General features: G+C 41.6%; 1 protein-coding gene across 1 annotated transcript in view; it reads right to left on the minus strand.

Moving 5' to 3' along the window:
- Positions 1-20,867, minus strand: part of LOC124623033 (A disintegrin and metalloproteinase with thrombospondin motifs 7-like) — a 449,137-nt gene that overhangs the window by 393,762 nt on the left and 34,508 nt on the right. Inside the window, exons 3-5 of the mRNA XM_047148825.1 lie at positions 15,512-15,601; positions 10,186-10,310; positions 449-598 (exon numbers count right to left, since the gene is read on the minus strand). Coding sequence (XP_047004781.1) covers positions 449-598; positions 10,186-10,310; positions 15,512-15,601 — 365 coding nt within the window. The remainder of the gene's footprint in view (positions 1-448; positions 599-10,185; positions 10,311-15,511; positions 15,602-20,867) is intronic.

A 20,867-nucleotide genomic window follows, 5' to 3' on the forward strand; every position in this document is an offset into this window, starting at 1 on the left:
ATGTCGCGATGGGTGCAGACTTAGCCTCTGCAGCGGCTGGCCGCCGGTCGAGTTTTATGTCAAAGAGTGTACCTTTGTGAACTTCTCCTTTCTGAGATCTCATGCTGTCACAGCGTGTCAATATTGTCAATACTGTCTGCCTAGTCGTGGTTTAATTGTGGTTGTTCCTCTGCGTTTCCACTTCACAATCACATCACCATCAGCAACTTGGGCAGCTATAGAAGGGCAGAAATGTCGTTGCTGGATTTGCTACGCAGGTGATGTCTAATTGTCTACCGATAAAACGACACTCTCCATCTCTTTTTATACCTGCGGGTGCGCCTTCCGTGCTATCTAGAGGTCAAGTCCGAATTACACAAGCGTGTGACAATACTTTTGGTCAGGTAGTGTAAACGATTAAAACTGTGAATAGTTGGGTGCAGCCGCTGCTGTGCTGAGTGGTACTCACACGTGGCCCATCTCGTGGGCAACGGTGACTCCCAGCAGCAGGCCGCTGTCCTCGTTGATGGCGCAGCACAGGTCGGGCTTACAGGCCGCCGCCACGTACGCCAGCCCCATCAGGTTGCAGTTGCTCATGTTGTCCGAGCAGATGTCGTGCCTGCAACGCCAACCACCGCATCACAGCTGACCCTCCATCACTGCTTCCGGGATGCTCATCGCTATTCCCTAACTCCATAAAGGTGCGTAATTCCGTCTCCCACTTTGATTATGACTGCATCTTGACAACTACAAACAATACATTCTCCGATGGTGGTGCCCCACAGCTCTTATATATTCGTAAACTGTCATGTTACCGCCTTGAGCAGCTAGCACTTTATTTACACAACCAGTTTCAGACATCTGACCATCATCAGGTTCATAGAAGCATTCACAGCATCATGTTTTCTCAGCATGATGCTATGAGTACTTTTATGAACCTGACGATAGACGATTCAAACTTGCTGTGTAAATAAGACATTTTACCAGCGACTTAAGGTGATAATATGACATTTTTCAACAAGAAACAAACTACCAATTAATTATATGCCCGACTGGAACTCGAAACCTCGCTGCTCGGTCAATTCTGAGTGTTCTTACCACCTGAGCATTCCAAGAACAGCTCACGACCACATTTCACAGTTCAAACACTACCAGCATTTCTCTTAAACTTTAAAAATCCTCTTGGATGTAGATGTGGAAATCCTCCGGCATTCCTTGTTGGATTAACACTCCAAGAAGAAAGCACGCTGAGGAAAAATGATCTGCAGACATCAGTCGGCAAGAGCATTCTACGATGAAGACAACGTTACAGGTTTTAGTCCCGGTCCGACACAATGTTTCAATATACCAGAAAGTTTCAAAACAGCGCCAGTCCGCTATACACTGAAAGATTTCTTCTAGAAATAGTCCTCTAGTTATGCTACATTCAGTGTAGTTCAATTGTTTATAATAAGCATAGTATGTTACCAACATTGAACTAGTATTATATTAATTGTACTATCTGATTTATTACACTGTCTATATCATAGATCGCCGGCCGCGGTGGCCGTGCGGTTCTAGGCGCTGCAGTCTGGAACCGTGGGACTGCTACGGTCGCAGGTTCGAATCCTGCCTCGGGAATGGATGTGTGTGATGTCCTTAGGTTAGTTAGGTTTAAGTAGTTCTAAGTTCTAGGGGACTGATGACCTAAGATGTTAAGTCCCATAGTGCTCAGAGCCATTTGAACCATATCATAGATCTTCGTACATTTTAATCGTTGATTCTATACTCTTTGATGATATTAGGTTATAAGTATCTTTGATGACATTTACTTTTAACTACCAGCAGTCTTTACGCTACCTGTTACATACTGGAGTGAAACCTATGTGTGGTTTATGACACTAGCCAAATTACGTGTATTTTGGAAATTTAGTTGTGTTTGGCATACTGATGAGTCATTTACGAGTAATATGCATTTTTTATCCATCTGATGTAGTCCTTTGTAAGTACTGATTATGCTTCTGATACACGTAAGTGTAGTAACGAGACTTTTCTTCCTTTTTGTCTGTGTACACTACGTATGTTTTTCTGTTTTTGTTGTTTAGTTTTCCAGTGATGAGGTTATAAAAGCCAAAACCGGTAAAAGATAAAGTTGAATGTGTAGAGCTGCTGTCTATACAAATGCTTTTCTTCAAGCACTAATAATAAATGCGGCGCAATTACTGAGTCTAAGTCCTAGAACTGAACGCCACTTTAGCTACTTGCGTGTTCCTATCTACCCCAGATACCAATGTGGGAAAAGGGGACCTACAGTTTAACGTTTTCGCTACTATTAGAACGTATGTATCCCATGATAGGTTATTAGCGAATCAGTGGAAATTTGCTGCATGTTACTGCTATCTGTGTCCCGCTGGTAAAGAGGACCCTGCTAATGGTTTACAGAAGTCTTATAAATACAGCATGTTGTGTTGCCTTCAAGTTTCATTGCTAACTCTCTGTTCTGTTCCGCTTAGTACCGTCGCATATACGAGGGCTATTCGGAAAGTAAGGTCCGATCGGATGCGAAATGGAAACCACAGTGAAAATCCGATGACGTTTGCACAGATGTGTTGGGTAGCGTCTCTAGTGCGCCCGTTGATTACATCGCGTCGCTCTTTTCAGCTCTGGGAGCACAGTGAGCGTGTAAAAATGGTTCAAATGGCTCTGAGCACTATGGCACTTAACTTCTGAGGTCATCAGTCCCCTATGACATAGAACTACTTGAACCTAACTAACCTAAGGACATCACACTCATCCATGCCCGAGGCAGGTTCGAACCTGCGACCGTAGCGGTCGCTCGGTTCCAGACTGTAGCGCCTAGAACCGCTCGGCCACCCCGGCCGGCGAGCGTGTAAAGATGCCTAGAAAATACTGTCTCCCACCAAGTATAAGGGCTTGGTAAGAGATTTCACCTGATGTCATGTAGCCCATATGACATAACTGCCATGCGTTTCCTTCTTCATGCCAATTTTCGGCCGCACTCTGTAGGGACAATGAAGATGCTACTGTAGCGTTTTCGGTGGGAAGTGTTTGATCATCCACAATACGACCCCGACTTGGTTCCTTCTGATTTTCATCTCTACTACCATGAACCACTGGCTATGAAGTCAAAGCTGTATATCAGGGTAGAGAATTGGCGGAAAGCACAGGCGGCTGCTTTCTAAGACGAGTGTGTTGGAAAGTTGGTACAACGCTACGACAAATGACTAAGTCGGAGGGCCGACTATGTAGAGAAGTAACTGGAAGGTGTAGCTAACTGTTGTGAATAAAACATTTTTGATTTTTACAGTTGTTTCCATTACACGACGGATCGGCTCTTACTTTCCGAATAGTCCTCGTAATTAATTCCCGCCTGCAGATAGGCAACCAAATAAACAGATCTGCAAAGCGGGCTGCTGTCGCGCCTTCCGATAAAGTTCATACCAACAAATTTCACGATCGTATTAACATTCGGCTTCTCACAAACGGTGCACATATTGAGCAGGTGTAATGTGCGAGAAAAATTTGGCGTGATGCTCTATCCACTGACGTTTTCCTGTTTTCTGTATATTTTTTAGTTTTTGTGCAGTCGTCTTTCTCATACACTGAAGGTATTCGTGAATAACCTTGTACGTCACATTCCACCCCGCGTTAGAAAATGAAACAGCGAGAAATATTTTTTTCATATTGTTACTTCTAAGACATAAATTACAATAACTATACATTAATATCTTACATTCCTGAAAAAAACTGTAGTGGCACGGTTGGCGCGGAATTTGAAACACGTATCGTACGTCACGACTCTTCACCTCGTTGAGAGGTGAAGGCTAGATTAAAGGCAGACTAAAAACTCCCGTGATCCGGCCGGGGTTCGATCCCAAGACGTATTGGGTTCCAGGCACACGTTTTACCATTACACTACCAGATCCGTCATTAATGTACTAAAATTCTACTTATTTGGTATCGTTAATGGATCTGTGAAGTTGATAATTGTTACGAGCAACCAAATTATTGATGTTTCAGTCTAGAGAAGGAGTGCTACAAAACCCAAAGATCTTAGATGTGTGAAAAAACTGGTAAATTCTGCCCACAGACACCGCTAGGCCTATCCGCACCGTCCGACCGCCGTGTCATCCTCCGTCAATGGAGCAATTAGATGCGGTGTGGAGGGGCGTCCTTTTAGCGCACTGCTCTCCCGGCCGTTGTCACTTTTCGTGACCTGGAATCGCTAGTACTTGGTCAAATGGTATCGCCAGGCTGAATACATCCCAATCCAGTCTTGCCACTAAGGAAAAATCCCTGGTTGTCTCGAGAATCGAACTGCGGCCTTCTACATGGCAGCCAGCCGCGTTAGCCACTCAGCTACGTAGGTGGAAACAGGGATGTAGAAGGTTACAATATTTCGTAGCCAAAACTCTAGGAATTCGACTAACAGAGAGCGTCTCAATAAGTTTACGAAGGCTTCCAGCAGTTACTGCAGCCCTCACGATCATTTTAGTGTTCCTATTCCGCGCTCACACTGAAGTAACAAAAGTCATAGGATAGCGATATTCAAATATAGAGATGGGTGTAGTATCGCCTTCACAATGTATAAAAGGGCAATGCATTGGTGGCACTGTCATTTGTACTCTGTTGATACATGTGAAAAGGTTTCCTAAGTCACTAGACCGCACGACGGTAATGCACAAACTTTGAACACGTAATAATAGCTGAAGCTAGACGCATGGGACATTTCATTTCGGAAAACGTTAGTGAAATCAGTATTCCGCTATCCCACGTGCTGTGGCGTGCCTGCGACGGAGCACCAGCTGCCGATTGTTTGCTAGGCGCAATACTCAAGCACCCACGGTTTCGCTCGCACCGCGGCACGGCGAGAAGTCAGCACAGAGGTCACCAGAGGGCGATTCCCGCGACCGCACCGACACCGCAATCGTCTCATGTAACTAGAATCGGTGTGCGCATATGAGCATCACGTTCTGCTTCCGCGGCCCAGCTCTGCAGCGAGTCAAAACAAAGTAATCCTCCGAGAAGCGAGCATTTAAGCTCTTGGTGAAGCAGCAGACATAACTGGAGCCGCCGCCACTGCAGCTGTCATCGTCCAATCCACCGTTGACCGCCGCTCTTCCGACCACGTCGTCGCGCTACCACGGAGAGGACACTACCAGCTAGGCGGATCTGGACTAGGACATTATTTCGGGGATTGTAGTAAGGAAATTTAGCTTGACATCACTGGTACTCATAAAAGAACTTAGCATTCAAGACGAGCTGACTAGTAACGTTTTAGAACTTAACTTTTGTTTCTACTATATAGTCTAGTAAGTGACTTCATTCTTGGTTGCATTAAGAGTAGCCTTTCATGCCGTTTAAGAACTTCGGAAGAAGTGTTTCTTTATTTGGTATTAAATCTAGAAGACTCCTCAAGTACATTTAAACTGTTTGTTCAAATAATCAGAATTGTGTGAATAAACAATTGTCAATTCAGTCAAGCGTGTGTGTCTTGTATTGGACATAAAACGCAGTGTCAAGAATATGCCGAAAATACCAAATTTCAGTCATTACCTCTCACCACGGGCAACACAGTGGCTGACGGTCTTCACTTAACGACCGAGAGCAGCGGCGTTTGCATAGAGTTGTCGGTGCTAGCCGACAAGCAACACTGCCTGTAATAACCGCAGAAATCAATGTGGGACGTACGACGAACGTATTCGTTACGACAGCGTGGCGGCATCTGGCGTTAATGGGCAATGGCAGCAGACGACCGACACGTGTACCTTTGCTAACGCCACGACATCGCCTGCAGGGCCTCGTCTGGACTCGTGACCATACCCGTTGGACCCTAGACGAATGGAAAACTGTGCTCTGCTCAGATGAGTTGAGGTTTCAGTGGATAAGAGCTGATGGTAGAATTCGAGCATGGTGCAGATCCCTCGAAGCCATGGATTCAAGTTGTCAACAAGGCACCTTGCAAGCTGGTGGTGCCTCCATAATGGTGTGGGGTGTGTTTGCATGGAATGGACTGCTCCTCTGGTCCAACTGGACGGATCGTTGACTGTAAATGGTTATTTTCGGCCACTTTGAGACCATTTGCAGCCATTCATGAATTTCATTTCCCAAATAACGATGGGATTTCATGGGTCACAATTTATCGTGTTTGGTTTGAAGAACATTCTGGACAATTCAAACGACTGATTTTGCCATCCACATCGCCTAACATGCATCCCATCGAACATTTATGAGACATAATCTGGAGGTCAGTTCGAGCAACAAAATCCTGCACGGTGTACAGATCCGCAATTATGGACGGCTGTAGACGCGGCATGACTCAATATTTCTGCAAAGAACTTCCAACGACTGGTGGAATCGAGTTGCTGCACTATGCCGGAAAATAGGAGGATTTATACGATATTAAGAGGTACCACGTGACTTTTTTCGCCTCAGTGTAGTTTTCTTCTGATAAATTCGTTAGCTTCTTCGACCAACAGCATAAATTTAAAAGAAATTAAGATATAAAAGGAACAATGATACTAGACTGATCCAACATCAAGTTGGGAAACTGTAGCTACCTGAACTATATGAGTTGATGTAGGCATGTAAAAGGGACCCGAATAGCGGTGGCTACGTTTTTAGCTGTATGCCAGAAAAGATCCATGACTATACAGTGAAGGCTTTCAGGACCGGATGTCTTAGTTGCCGCTGAATCTTCCGGATTGTGTGGCCGTGATCTAAGAAATTTTTCGGTTCGTGTGGTCCAGTTTCGCTGGACCTCTTTGGAGGTGCTGCTGGCAACATTGTGTCTTTCCAACTGTCGAGTTGGACGTCGGAGAGCGACATAAATACTATGTAAAATGGTCTTAGTCGAGTTTACACTTGATCAGTATAGAGATAATCCTTGTCAGAGATATAATGTAACTATCGATTTTTGCCTGTCAAGGATACAAACTTGTCAGTTGATTCTGCAGAGCTACTGTCCATATACTGATAATTCTCATGGGTTCCCCTTTCTGTTAAAATTGTCCGTATGCTTCTATTTAGATGGCTTTTATATATAGCTGTTGCTAATAATTTGTGATTGTAGATAAAATTTTGGTTTCAGAAAACTTCAATTCATGATTTTCTGATTGAAGAGCACGCAACGCTAAAGCTGATTTCTTGTGTTTTGCCTAGTCAGCAAAGACTTTTGTGTTCTTTCAGTCTTGTAGTTCCAATATAGACCTTTCTACAAGTACACGGAATCTTAAATACCTCACATGACGACAGAGGAGCGTGTTTTATCCGTTACACGTTTGAGTCTTGTCATGTTTTCTTAGTTGTTTCAAAAACCGACCGGATGTAATGTTTCTGTAGAAACCTCCCAACCCGATCACTTACTTTTCGATGAAGAGGAAAGAAACAGAGCTCTGTATTTTATCGTTGCTTTTCCTCTAACGTTATCTGGTTGCAGACCCCTATTTACTTTCTTGCCTGAATAGCCATTTATCTCGAAACCTTGCTTCAGATGTTTCAACTCGGCGACCAGGTGTTCCGGCGCGCAAATACTCTGTCAACAAGCCTTTAATAACACATCACTTTTGTTATGGGCGATGGTTGGAGTTCTTATCCAAATATCTTTCTGAATACCTGACTTTCCGGAATACCTTATGTTTCAACCTTCCATTAATATGTCTCATAATTAAAACAGTGAATAAGGATATTGCTTTGTCATTTTCCATTTCCATGATAAACTGGATTTTTAGAGTTATATCATTTAGATAAGAAAACAATTCTTTTTTACCACGTGAAATTTGTAGAAGAGCATGCACTTCAGTCAAGAAATCACGAACTGAAATTACTGAAACCAGAATTTAATCTACAATGACAATGTACTATCCACGGCTATAAAGAGAACCCACCGAAACCAGGGTATAAGCATAGGGATAATTTTAGCAGAAAAGTAGAAGCTTAGTGATATATAGACATTGGCTCTGCAGACACGATAATAAAGTTTTTATCCTTCACAAGCACCAGTCGATGGTTAAGTTTTATCTCTGACACGTATAAACTCGACCACACTCATTTTACACAGTGTTTATGTAGGTATCCGACGTGCGACTTGTCAGCCAGCAAGACTGAATGAAACGTCGGGAACCGAAAAGTTTCTTGGACAACCATCATACAACCCGGAAGACTCACCAGCACCTAATTACCATGATTACCCTTTCAGACTGTCAGTGAAGTTCGGAGTTCTATCCATCAGTTTTCGTTTTGCCGACACATTCACATTTACTGACTGTAGCTGGTTTCCTTGAGAAAATCTCGAAAAACTTCATTAGTAGTTTCACCCATTTCCTTTTCGGTGACACTATTAATGAAATCTCACAATCGCATATGAATTTGAACCAGTGAATCATAACGTACTTCCGTTTTATTCCATAAGAGAAATCAGTTTGAAAGTACGCTACTACAGAAGCATGTACAAGGCACATCACAGATTGAATAGAGCTATAGCTAAAATAATATTTAACATTATGACAGTGATATTAAGCAGTTTGAGCCTCTGCTTTGTGGGTGAAATACTATCAAACATGCATTGTTTCTCGAAATTGTAGAGGTCTGCTGGTATCCCAAAGTCTTTTATGTACTTATAAGCTATCTTATCATGCAGAGTGTGTTCATACGGTAATACAAGTTAATTTATTATGAATCTTCTGTACGTCGCATAGTGTTCGGACCACTCGCGCTAGATGAGGTAAGAGGGGGGCACGGGGGTACGGCTGCCTTCACAACATAACCAAGCCTAGTCTTCTACGAGCGGTGGTAACGTCTGGATCGTTCATTTCGTGAGACTCCTCTCAAAGATCATGTTAGGGCCTGTGATTGAGCAAACTATCGAACAGCAGTAGGTCATCAACTTCTAAGTCATACTTGGCAAAATTTATACCGATACCAACAACTGATTACCAAGCCTCAAAGTAACGCTACAGGGCCGAATGGCACACTCCGGCGTTTTCTAAACGAAAGAAGGCAAGAATGAGCAATTCAAAAGTGAAACCAGTCCGGTTGCCTTTTTTCACGCAAAGGGTATGGTTTACACGGAGTTTGCAGCTCAAGTACAGACCGTAAACGCTCCCTAGTTTCTGAATGGTCTGGAAAGATTGAGAAAGTGGGTTTTTCGCAAGAAAATGAGATCGCCACTGCCTGGGTCGTCCATTATGGCGAGCCGGCCGCGGTGGTCTAGCGGTTCTAGGCGCGCAGTCCGGAACCGCGCGACTGCTACGGTCGCAGGTTCGAATCCTGCCTCGGGCATGGATGTGTGTGATGTCCTTAGGTTAGTTAGGTTTAAGTAATTCTAAGTTCTAGGGGACTGATGACCACAGTAGTTAAGTCCCATAGTGCTCAGAGCCATTCCATTATGGCGATGTTCCCATCTATAGTGCTCTTTGCGTCCTTCAGTTCATATCAAAGAATGATTTGGCAATATTGCCCCATCTTCCTTATAGTCCCGACTTTCCTGGGGAAGACGAAGTCTCGAAACAGTATTTCAAAGTCTTACAGGACAACGCCTGCACAACAATACAATGGCCAAGACACCCGATGTAAAGTGCTCAAATAATGTTTCGCACCACATTCATGATTTACACACACTGTGTTTTTGTGGTGGAAACCTCTTTTTCAATAGTTTTTTTACAAAAATAAATCGTTATGCACAGTCACTTGTCTATGTTTAGAGCAGTTTAGCGAGCGCACTGTATCTCCAGTCGCGAATGGGACAATGCGGCTTGTGTATCCGTTCAGTCTGTCAACATGACTCGAGACGTGTATTGAATCATATTATTTTTCTTTCTTTTCTTTTCTTGTATATAAGCTATATGTAAACTGAATGAGCTATAAACTAAAGACACAACCAAAAGTAAATTAACGAGTCGTTTTGTGGCAAGGATAATGTTTTGATACATCGTTAAATATCTGTATGAAACAAAGTAAGAAATACGCTCTTCAATTTCTTAATTCATGTATCTTCACCCTTTTGTTTCGGGAAGTGGTAGCGTACCGACGTATGCTCGGATCCGTTGTACCAGCATTGTTAAAAATGTGATTTTAACCGTGTCTTCCAGAACTTCCTCAACGGAACCAGTATATGAAAGTCAACGAGGAAACGTCTTTTGTGGGAACCGTAAACAGCTCACAATGCCATGAAAATAATTTCTCCTTCCACTGGGAATATCCTCTCACCTGGTGAGTAGTACAGCGATATCATGATGGTTGGGATGCGATATGTCCTTTGGGTTGACGCCAACTTGCCACTTGCAGAAGCTTGCCAGCGTCTTCTCAGCATCCGGCGAAATCTCAAGATCCATCTACGGTGAATGTTTGACAGTCCGCTAAAACGTGTGTTTTGTGGCTAAACTGCAACGATGCACAACATATTTAAACAGAGCTAGTAACTCTACAGGCTGACACTAAGCTCTTGGGTCAAGACGAGATAAGTCGTAGACTGAGTACTTTCACATATGAAACAAAACGTTAGAGGCATATGATTCTAATGTAACATAGTTGATAGTGGAACGAAAGGTAGTAAGACTTTTATATTATTCGTGGTGATGCATCTTCTACATTTTTCGCAAAAGTCATTGTAGATTCTGTGTTATTCAAAGGGTGTTTGATGTTTTTCCCAGATAGACAAATTCATACATTTATTAGTTTCTCTAACATGTTCGCAATGACTGAGATGTGCTTGACGTAGTAGTTTTTGAACTTTAGATATCTATCTCAGTGTACTCAGTCTGGAGTCAACTGTCTCGTTTTGACCAACAGGTTAGAGACTGTACGATGTGTGTGGTGAGAAGTTCACCAGTACTGAAAACTGAACAGTTTTTTATATAAGCTGTAATGCTTGCTAATTAGAACAGCGTTGAAGCAACAAGATGTTCCGATAATAATACGAAGGTTATCCGGAAAGCAAAAATATAAGTCCAATTAAAATTGAATGTCTTTTACATTTCACTGATGTCGCTACTGTTTGATGCTCTGTTCTTTACAACAAGAGCTAATTCACAACGTTTTAGATGTGATGATACTTAGCTTAAAATCTGAGCTCAAAGTGGCTGTACCGATTCCGGATTCCACAAACTGTGGAGGTTTTGTGAATAGTTTCTTGGATGCGGGTGTTAAATTCATCGGCACGAGGCGGTGCCAAAGATATGAATGGACAAAATTTGGAAAAGTATATCGTTAATTTGGTGGGGAAATGGTTGTAGAGTGATAAGTTTATTGAAAATTTCTACAGACGCTTGGTGTCGGTCTCTCTGAACATAACGTATAGACAATTATCGTGGCTTGTAAAGAAAATAGAGGCAATTTTCAGGACTGTGTTGTCTTGAGTGATGATTAAGAGAGAGAAAGAACAAACGAAATACATCAGTCATATATTAACTGAAGCAGCTCGTACCCTCTCATTATGTATGAGCATTGACGCTACTTACAAGGAAAAACAAATAAAACTTTGTTCTAAACATAATCATGGAACATACACTGTGCTGCATATGATGACTTTTCTGGTGTTCTGCGACTCAAACTTAGAACTCAACGGAATTTCCGCAGCGACCAGTTGCGTAAGACCCAGCTGTTCTTTCATGAGGTCCAGAAGACAGTAGACAAAGCAACGCAGATTGGTGCTGAATTTCGTCACTTTCAGAACGCCTTCACTACAGCTTCATGCCACCTCCTAGTAAAGAAAATAATTAGGGAGTTCAGAAAGTAAATTACCATGTCGTCCCAAGCTAAGATCACTGCGCAATTACAGTGGCGCATTGTCAGAAGAGATTATATGATCTAGGTTTCTTGCAGACACAGTTCTGCTGCGATATGGATGACAGTGAATCAGTGTGTGCGAGTCAAATGGCACGAAAACTGGGAACTGAAAGCTGAAGTTCGAGGAACACTGCGATTCTTGTGGGCAAAACGTCTAAATTGCATACAGATTCACTGTGTGTTTCTGGTGGTATAAGGACCAAGTGCACTATCGCGACCAGCCGTAGTGGAATGGTGCCAACTATGTGGTGAAGGCAGCTGATCGGGAAGGAAAACTGTCGAAATCGATTGCAGACGACACTGCGAGGGCAATCGAAGAGCTTATTCGCAGCGGTCGCACATTTTCCGACGATGGGGACGTACACACAGCAGTTCCCGAAAGGTTCCGTTACCAAAGACCGGATTTCTGTCGTCCGGGACTCGAATAACTGGTAGAATTTTCCGACTGTTGTTTACAGAAACGTGGTGCCTATGTTGAAAAATAGTGACATTTATCTGTGCCACTTTGAAGTGCAATGCAGCACCGAATTAAAGTTACTTGGCCCGCTATGATAATGTTCTTTTTGAAGTTCACTCGCACATGCATATGAAATATCATAATAGAGATGCTATAGTCTGTCGGTAAATTGAAGAGCGAGCTAGCGAGTCCCCACTCTGCCTACCTGCTACGTCACAAGGCGCTTCTACAGGCTGTTTCACAACGTAGTGCCGGCCCTGCCGGGGCGCGCGCTTTAAATCTGTGGCGACGCCGTGTACAGATACGTCCCGGCTGCTGCGTTTATTTTTAGACAAATGCGTTAAAACTTTAATGAATACAAAAGACGACAGCTTCTTCGAAACAAAACATTATAGAGTAAATGATATTAACAAAAGGACGGAAGTCAGGATTCTACTACAAACATAGAACGGAATATGTATTCATGTTAATGTATGTTCCTCTATTCATAAGACGAACCAGATATAGTGCAATCAATCTGTAAAATTTGAGGCTTGTTCTTACTTTGTGTTTCTAGTAAAAGGTAAAAGTTTTCTTTGAAGAGCTGCATTGAAACTTGCAGCACGAAGAGTGTTTAAAAAGTAACCAGAAAATTATAATTTCGTGTGTTGTATTAGTTCGATTTGCACTACTTTTTTCGTCACTGTCTTCGTAAACATGTCTGAAAATATCTGTACAATGTTATGCATATTGGGTATTTACTATGTTGTCAGCTGTCATAAAGGTTACATGTGTTTTGGTAGCATCAACTATTATTTGTTTTTTATAAAAATAGAGTAGAGAATCTGTACTAAATTTTGTTATAAGGATGGAATTAGGTGTATCAAATTTTTAGAAATGTTAAATATTGCTTTTGGTACGTCTCTTACGAGTAAACCAAGAGCATCCAAGTGGTATAAATATTTCAAAACGGGCCTTAAAGGACAGCGGTTTTACAAGAATGGATGAGATTAAAAATGCACAGTTAAGAGACCTATGAACTATCCCGAGGAAACAGTTTCTAAAGTATTTCGGGAATTGGAAAAAGCACTGGCATGAGTGTATAGCATGTAATGGGAAATATCTTGAAGAGGATAACATTGTTGTAGATTAACAAGTAAAGTTCTTACCAAAAAATAAAAATTAATGTTTAGAAAGGAATTTCAGCAGTGTTTAGAATAGTTATTCGACGCAGGTTTTAAGCAATATGTCTTAGAATCATGTGAATAGTAACCGAGATAGAGTTTTAGTGACAGAATACAATCAAATGCTGCTGTTCTATAAACATCAAAGGTTTTACGTGATTGAATCACGTTCTACTAGCGAAAAGTTAATTGATTTTACCATGAAGTTCTCAAGTTATTCCTGATTTTGTACAACTAGTGATAAAGACGTTTATTGCTTTGCACCACATTTGTATTTATCTTCGAAAACTGTTTAACACTTCTACTACCATGTAGTACATTTGTACCAAAAGAAACTTTATAGTGTATGAGCAGAGTCAGGTTAGTTTTCCTTTGCGGCAATTTCTGTAAACCATGCGTCTTATTGTGGCGAGGCTGACGTTTGCATAAGCTGTAGCCCTTTGATTGGGACGAAATATTAGCCAACAGTCCTTTCTGTGTCGCCTCCTTAGCACACGCTGTAATAACGCTAGAGACGATCGAACGCTCGTTACTCCGCAAGTACCTCCTCTTCTTCGTATTCTGCACATTTTTTTGCAATGCAGGGCGATTATCCAAGTATATCAGTCAGTACCCAAAGTCAACTGACTGACACTGGCAACTAAGATCCCACGAACAGAAACGACGTATATCACTGCACGCCGATCTACACCTCTAGACAGGTAACGGGCAACAGATTTTTGGTGCCCCTGTAGGCCGGTGGCAGGGTTCTTCCGCGAAAGGCCACTTCCCCCACCAAAAGCACTGCTCGCTCTTCAGTTTACAGACAGACTATATATGACTGACGGGTTCCTAGCAGGTGAAACTTTTGACGCTGTCATAGGAGAGGTAGCGCCAGAAGTAAAGGTAGCGTATGGTAAATCTCAAAGTAGAGTGAGAGGAGCGTTGATGTTCACTGTATGTATAAATTAGCTGCAAGATAAACACCAGCAGCTGATACTCTCTATTATATGTACAGGCCGAAAGAAATTAAGATACAGAATGTAAAAACGTATTTACATACGAAATAATACATCTTATCTGCTGGGAATAAACTCGTTGATGGAAAGTGCGGGCAGAGGACGTTATATGGCTGATTCCTGATTGGTGAAGATCTTTCCCCTTCCCCTGGAGTATTTAACAGTTGACAGAACTTCTCAAAATTTAGTCAACATCTTCTAGATGAATAAAATGAATGAAATATCAAGAAGGGCACCTGGCAACGCTGTTGAAAGGGCAATGTTTAAAAAATCTTCATCACAAAGTATAAGACTGGAGACTTCACGTCCTTGAGAACATAACTGTTCCGAAGTAAGAAATATCAGAGGGTGATTATGCAGTGTGACATAACGTAACTGGAAATTTTCTTGAGATAAGGTCACAGACAAGCTGTCAAGATCAGTGAACACTACTCAAATGAAGAATCTTTCAACGAAAATAAGAGAGGTGCAGACCAGCGAGGTATTAACTCTAGCAGAGTATATGTCAAGGAAAAACTTGTAACGCCAGAACTAAGTTCATAGCGATTATAGAGAGGCTTTACAAAACTGGCGATCCTGCCAGAGGACTGTTGTCTGAAGGAGACAGAGCTACAAAGCGCTAGATCAGCCGGCATCACAACTGCTCTACCAGCTGCAGTGGTAGTCGTTACAAAACGGCCGTTACGTAACGCGAAGAGCCTTACCTGAAAAAATCCAAGATCCCGAGTCTAAAACGAGTCACGAAACAGACTATTTTGCCTTAAATATAAATCCCGTTTAATGTCAGCAACGCTAAAATGAGAGATTCTGTCTCAGTCATAAGGGCATCGCCAATCTTTCCAACCCCTTACCATCGTCGAGTGGGTGTAGCGTTGGTAGGGCGGGGAGAAGGGCGGGTGGAGGATGATCGGGGACACAATATGCCCTCCGCCACACGTCATACTGTGACTTGCGAAGTACAGTTGTATTTTTAGATCCAGGTGTAAGGATTTAATGTTGTATTTTCCGAAATTTTTATTTTTGCTTTCCAAGTAACGTATCTATTATTCCGAGCGGCCAGCAGATACACAGCTAGTATCAAAAATACCATCTACGTACTTACAGACTTCTGTTTGTCGGAATAAACTCACCTCCTCCTCTTCCTTCTCTAAGTAGATGATGCGCACAACTACGACGTTGAGCAGGTTGCCTACGCTGCCGTCGTGGTAGAAGTCTGCCACCTGCAAGCCAGACTCCAAGTTCGGTAACGTTGTCCTGGCGCCAGTGCCACTCTAAAATACATTGTTGGTCATTAAAATTGCTACACAATAGAGCCGTCATCCTACAAACGTTAAACTGGCTTGAAGAATACTATTTACTTGGATATATAAACGACTTAGAACCCGCTGCTACGCTCGAGTTTGCGTAGTAATTACAACAAAAATAATTTTATAAATATATATTAGGTATACTGAAAAATTAATGTATTAGAGAGCCGTTTCTTTTTCTATGCAATTCTAACTCTTTTACGAGTGTATTCCTGACCAAAAGTGAATCTGGTAGCTGGAAGCCAAGGTTTTAGTTAATCATGCCTTTTGCGCTATTGTATATTTCCATAGAAACTTTCATTCACTAAGACATGTTTCTTTAGATCAAATCGAGAAGTGAAACAACAATTTACATAGATTTAGCTTTAAAGACTTTTTAATATAACGGAAAATTTCCATAAAAATTTTCATTCCCCATTTCAGCCCCTTATGGGTTGAATTTCCAAAAATAGTGAACCATGTGTTTTTTTCATGTCCAGCCGAGAAGCCAAACACCAGTTTTCGAATATTCAACTTCAAAAATGCTTTCACAATGAATTCATTCCTTTAGGGGCTGAATTTCCAAAATTAGTGAAATGCATATTTTTTTTCTAACACAGATGTCAAATACTAATTGTCATAGATTTAGCTACAAATATGCTTGCATAATGACGTATTTTCACAAAAAGTTTCTTCCTCTATTTCACCCCATAGCAGTCGAACGTCCAAAAACAGTGAAACAGGGTTTTTTTTTTTTTATAACCGAGACGCCAAATTCAATTTTTCATAGGTTTAGCTTTTATTGAATTATTGTCATAAAACATTTCATCCCCTATTTCACCTTGACCAAAAGAATTGAAACACATATTTTTTAATTTATAACCGAGAAGTTAAATACCATATTTCATAGACCTACCTTTAAAAATACTTTCGCAATTCTTTAATAATGATTTACTTGAAAAAAAAGTTTCACTATTTCACCCCAATACGGGTTAAATTTCCAAAAATGCTGAAACACATGTTTTTTTTATTTCTGACTGAGAACCCAAACACCACTTTTCGTACGTCTATCTTCAAAATTGTCTTAATTGCGACGTATTTAAAAAAAAACTTTCATCCTTTATTTCACCACTTCAGCCGTGGAATTTCGAAAAATACCTTCTTAAGCGTCGGCTATAGTATAAGATCAATAACCTTTCAAAATTTGAAGTTTCTGTCCTTAGCGGTTTGGGCTGGACGATGATGAGTCAGCCAGTTAGTCAGGGCGGTGGCTTTGATATGTTTACTACATCAGTGTCTGCTGTATGGGTACAGATTTTTTTGTTTTTTTTTTTAATTGAATTTTTAGTTTTTTCACAAACTGCAACATCTTCTAAGCTCTGCACACCAATTAAGACCGTAGAAGCACCATCTTTCCCGAATCTACTTCTTATCAAAAAGTGATTCTTATGACTGTAGCCTAAGGCTTTTGTTAATCATATGTTCTGCGTTCTTGTAGTGATATCTCCAGACAAACTTTCATCCTCTAACACATTTATTTAGAGGTCATTTGCAAATTTTCATACATGTAGCATTAATATAACGTAATATTTTCAAAAAACTTTTTCGCCCTCTATTTCACCCGCTGTGGGGTTGAATTTCCAAAAAAAACACTGAAACACGTATTTTTTTCATTTCTGACCAAAAAGTCAAATAACTTTCTTCATAGATATAGGTTTGAAAACGGTTTATTAGTTCATTAATAATGATTTGTTCTTTTTTTAAAAATCAGCAACTATTTTACTCCCATAAGGGTTAAATTTCTAAAAAGGTTAAACACGTATTTCTTTATTTCTGACGGAAAAACCATATACAGCACCAATTTTCGTAGCTCTCGCTTCAAAATTGTATTAATAGCAACATGCTTCCAGAAACCCTTTCACCCCCTTAGGGATGGAATTTCGAAAAATCCCTTTCTAAACGACGTCTACAGTGACACCCTCCGCAAATTTGAAGTTTCCACTATTAGTGGTTTGTGCTGGGTGATGATGAGTCAGCGAGTGATTCAGTCAATCGGGACACTGACTTTTATATACAGAGACAGATTAGCAATCCAGCGCAACCGCACAAAGAAGATTGTAGTGAAGTCAACAACGTTCTGTAAATACGGACGCTTTGATATCTAAACGATTTTCATTTCAGCGCTCGGAAAAAGACAGATTAGAATGGTGTCACTTACAGTCTGTACAAGGGGAAAAATTGCAGAGCAAGTTTCTCGTTCAGAAATCGTAGCTGAAGATCGTTTGTCAAATATTCGTAGAACATTTAGGAATTCTGCAGCGGTAGAAATTTAGTTAATCGAGACTGCAGTTCATCGTTATGTGACAGTGCTGCTCGCGTTGGTTGAGGCCCACGACTGTCAGGAGCATATGGACTCGCTGGGTTCAGGAGGTCCATACTCAAGGCTATGCAGGGTGTCAAAGGCAGCACCACATGACTAGCACTAGAGAGAACATACATATTCTTCACTCAGTCTTGGACGATTGTACATGTACGCCACGTGGGTGAAGTCAAACAGTGGGTTCGTTTGTAGAAAAAGCAGTGTCCACCGCGAATAGTGTGTCGATGTTTGGAGCACCATGGACTGTCACGGTATCAATGAGAGCCGAGCCGACAGTGGTGATCGCAATGGACGTATTCTTGCGCGGAGGCCCAGAGGAGAACAAACGTTGTCTAACTGTAATCCTCATAGGGTCCAACACAGTATGGGGTGAGACTGAGTAAACGACACTATCACCTCCGGTTCGTATAGCCGATAATTTGGAGAGAAGGCGTTACAATTCTCTCATTTTAACGACTATTTTCGAAGTCTCTGTGATGTCATCTTTCAAACTGATAACGTAATATTTTATGTTGTCCGTGCTGACCTGGCCTAACTCACTACAGAAGTTGTTAGGCTGTTTCCCTCTCCAGTACGTTTTACGGATCTCTCACCAGTTAATAACATCTGGTCATGAGCTATCGCCAGCTCGTGGGTACTGATAAATTCTGGCACAGGACGAGGTAGTACGGAATGACGTTCGCGTATCTGTCATCCCACCACGGTTCGAATTGATGTCCAGCCAGATTAGAGCCATTATTGATGCAAGACGTGGCAGCTATGTGTACTAATTTTCTCACTCTGCATACCCTTAAATCACCTACAAATTTAATCATGTATTCCCAGCGTAAGGTGCGATCAAAAAGTTCCCGTTCGAAGCTCGTACAATCCAGAATCGGTATGTCAGTCAAGTAAAATCACCGTGAGCACTGAGGCAATCATCCAACCGAAGCACTGGATTGAAGATACCTGTTTAATAAAACACCGTGTACTGCTGCGTGAAGAAGTCTGTAACTGTCTGCTGCACATCCTCGTCCGCCAGGAATCGTCGACCCTTCCAGGCCCTTTTTTAAGGGACCGAAGAAGTGATAATCGCATGGAGAGAGATCAGGACCATAGGGCGGGCGCTCGCGTGTCTCCCACTTCAGCTGGTTTAATTTCGGCGTTACATTTGCGTTTTGGGGACGTCCGTCATCATCAAGGACTAGCATCCAGAACTTGGCGCACCATTTCACAACGGAGGTTTCCGACAAACGTGCTGCCCCATACACATTCTTCATTCCCCGACAGATGCCTCCCAGTGTTTGTCCTTTTACAACCAGGTAAACAATAACAGCACGTTGGTTCTGTTTGCACGCGTTTGGTAATAACGACGCTATATTTCACGTCTCCGCAATGCGCATCGTAAGGATACAAATGCCACACCGATACCTTGTCTACATGTCGATTCTTATATACCCACATCGGATTCGTACTCCGACTAAGTTGCAGCAACGCCCTCAAACGGAAACTTTTAGATCGTCCCTTATAATATACTGTATTCACACTTCAACAAAAATTTCGTTATTTGGTACCTTGGAGTGCAATTTTAATGCCTAGCTGTGTAGTAGTTAAAAAAACAAAACACTGCGCCGGCCGCGGTGGTCTAGCAGTTCTAGGCGCTCAGTCCGGAACCGCGCGACTGCTACGGTCGCAGGTTCGAATCCTGCCTCGGGCATGGATGTGTGTCATGTCCTCAGGTTAGTCAGGTTTAAGTAGTTCTAAGTTCTAGGGGACTGATGACCACAGATGTTAAGTCCCATAGTGCTCAGAGCCCAAAAAAACACTGCTAGCTGATATTTATTAATACTTTGGAACGTTTCAGAAAGACACATTTTGACCTTTTTCTAAGTAAGTACAATAATATCAGCGCGAAGAAAGAAATCTTCGAGTTTCGCATTCTCTTAGCGTTTTCAGTATTATTCCAAGGAAAACCGTTATTATGACTTACATATTGTTTTATTATGTTAGATGTATCCGTTAGTGTTCTAGCTTTCTTTCGAGATCATGTTCATAAGAATATAAATATTTCTTCATAATGCTAACCACAGTCCCGGTTCAACTGAAATATCCCTTGATGAGAGTTCAGTGAAGAAGTCAATGCAGTTCTGTCCAGTGAGATAACAGCCATACAGGATGATACACCAAACTGTGTGAGATAATAGTGCGGGTAAAATGTCGGAGTCATAACTGTAATGCACGAGGAACTGACTAGAAACGGAGCACTAAACTGTACTGAATGAGAATTAAGGGAGGAACTGGGTTTCGCCTAGTAGAATAAATCATCCGCAATTTTACCTGAAACGGGAAGAAGACTACCACACAGATTCATTGCCTTCCCGGTGATAGTTAGCTTCTCTACTCTCACCTAGGAACAGTTAGAAAGGTGTAATGCTGATTTTTAGAACAATACATAGATTGTGATTTCAAATTATTTCATTTGTCAACCTGAATATTTCGTTAATGGACAGGCAAGAAAATAAAAGTCACATCTTGACCGATTGTCTCATGGACACAGTCCCTTACAAGCCGAACATTTTACGAAATTCACTGACAGATGTTTCCGTTGACGGAACAAGAGTGTGTGTGTGTGTGTGTGTGTGTGTGTGTGTGTGTGTGTGTGTGTGTGTGTGGGTGGGTGGGTGTGCGCAAATGGTACATTGAAGTATTCTTATTTGTATAAATATTGCTAAAAAAATTTACTCACTCGGCTGGAGGGGTTAAAATAGGGGCACTCATGGAGCTTTAGTTATTGTATACGAGGAATAGTAATAAAGTTTTAATTATCACCTCAAAGAAATA

Source organism: Schistocerca americana, chromosome 7 (genome assembly GCF_021461395.2).
Source record: "Schistocerca americana isolate TAMUIC-IGC-003095 chromosome 7, iqSchAmer2.1, whole genome shotgun sequence".
Lineage (NCBI taxonomy): Eukaryota > Metazoa > Arthropoda > Insecta > Orthoptera > Acrididae > Schistocerca > Schistocerca americana.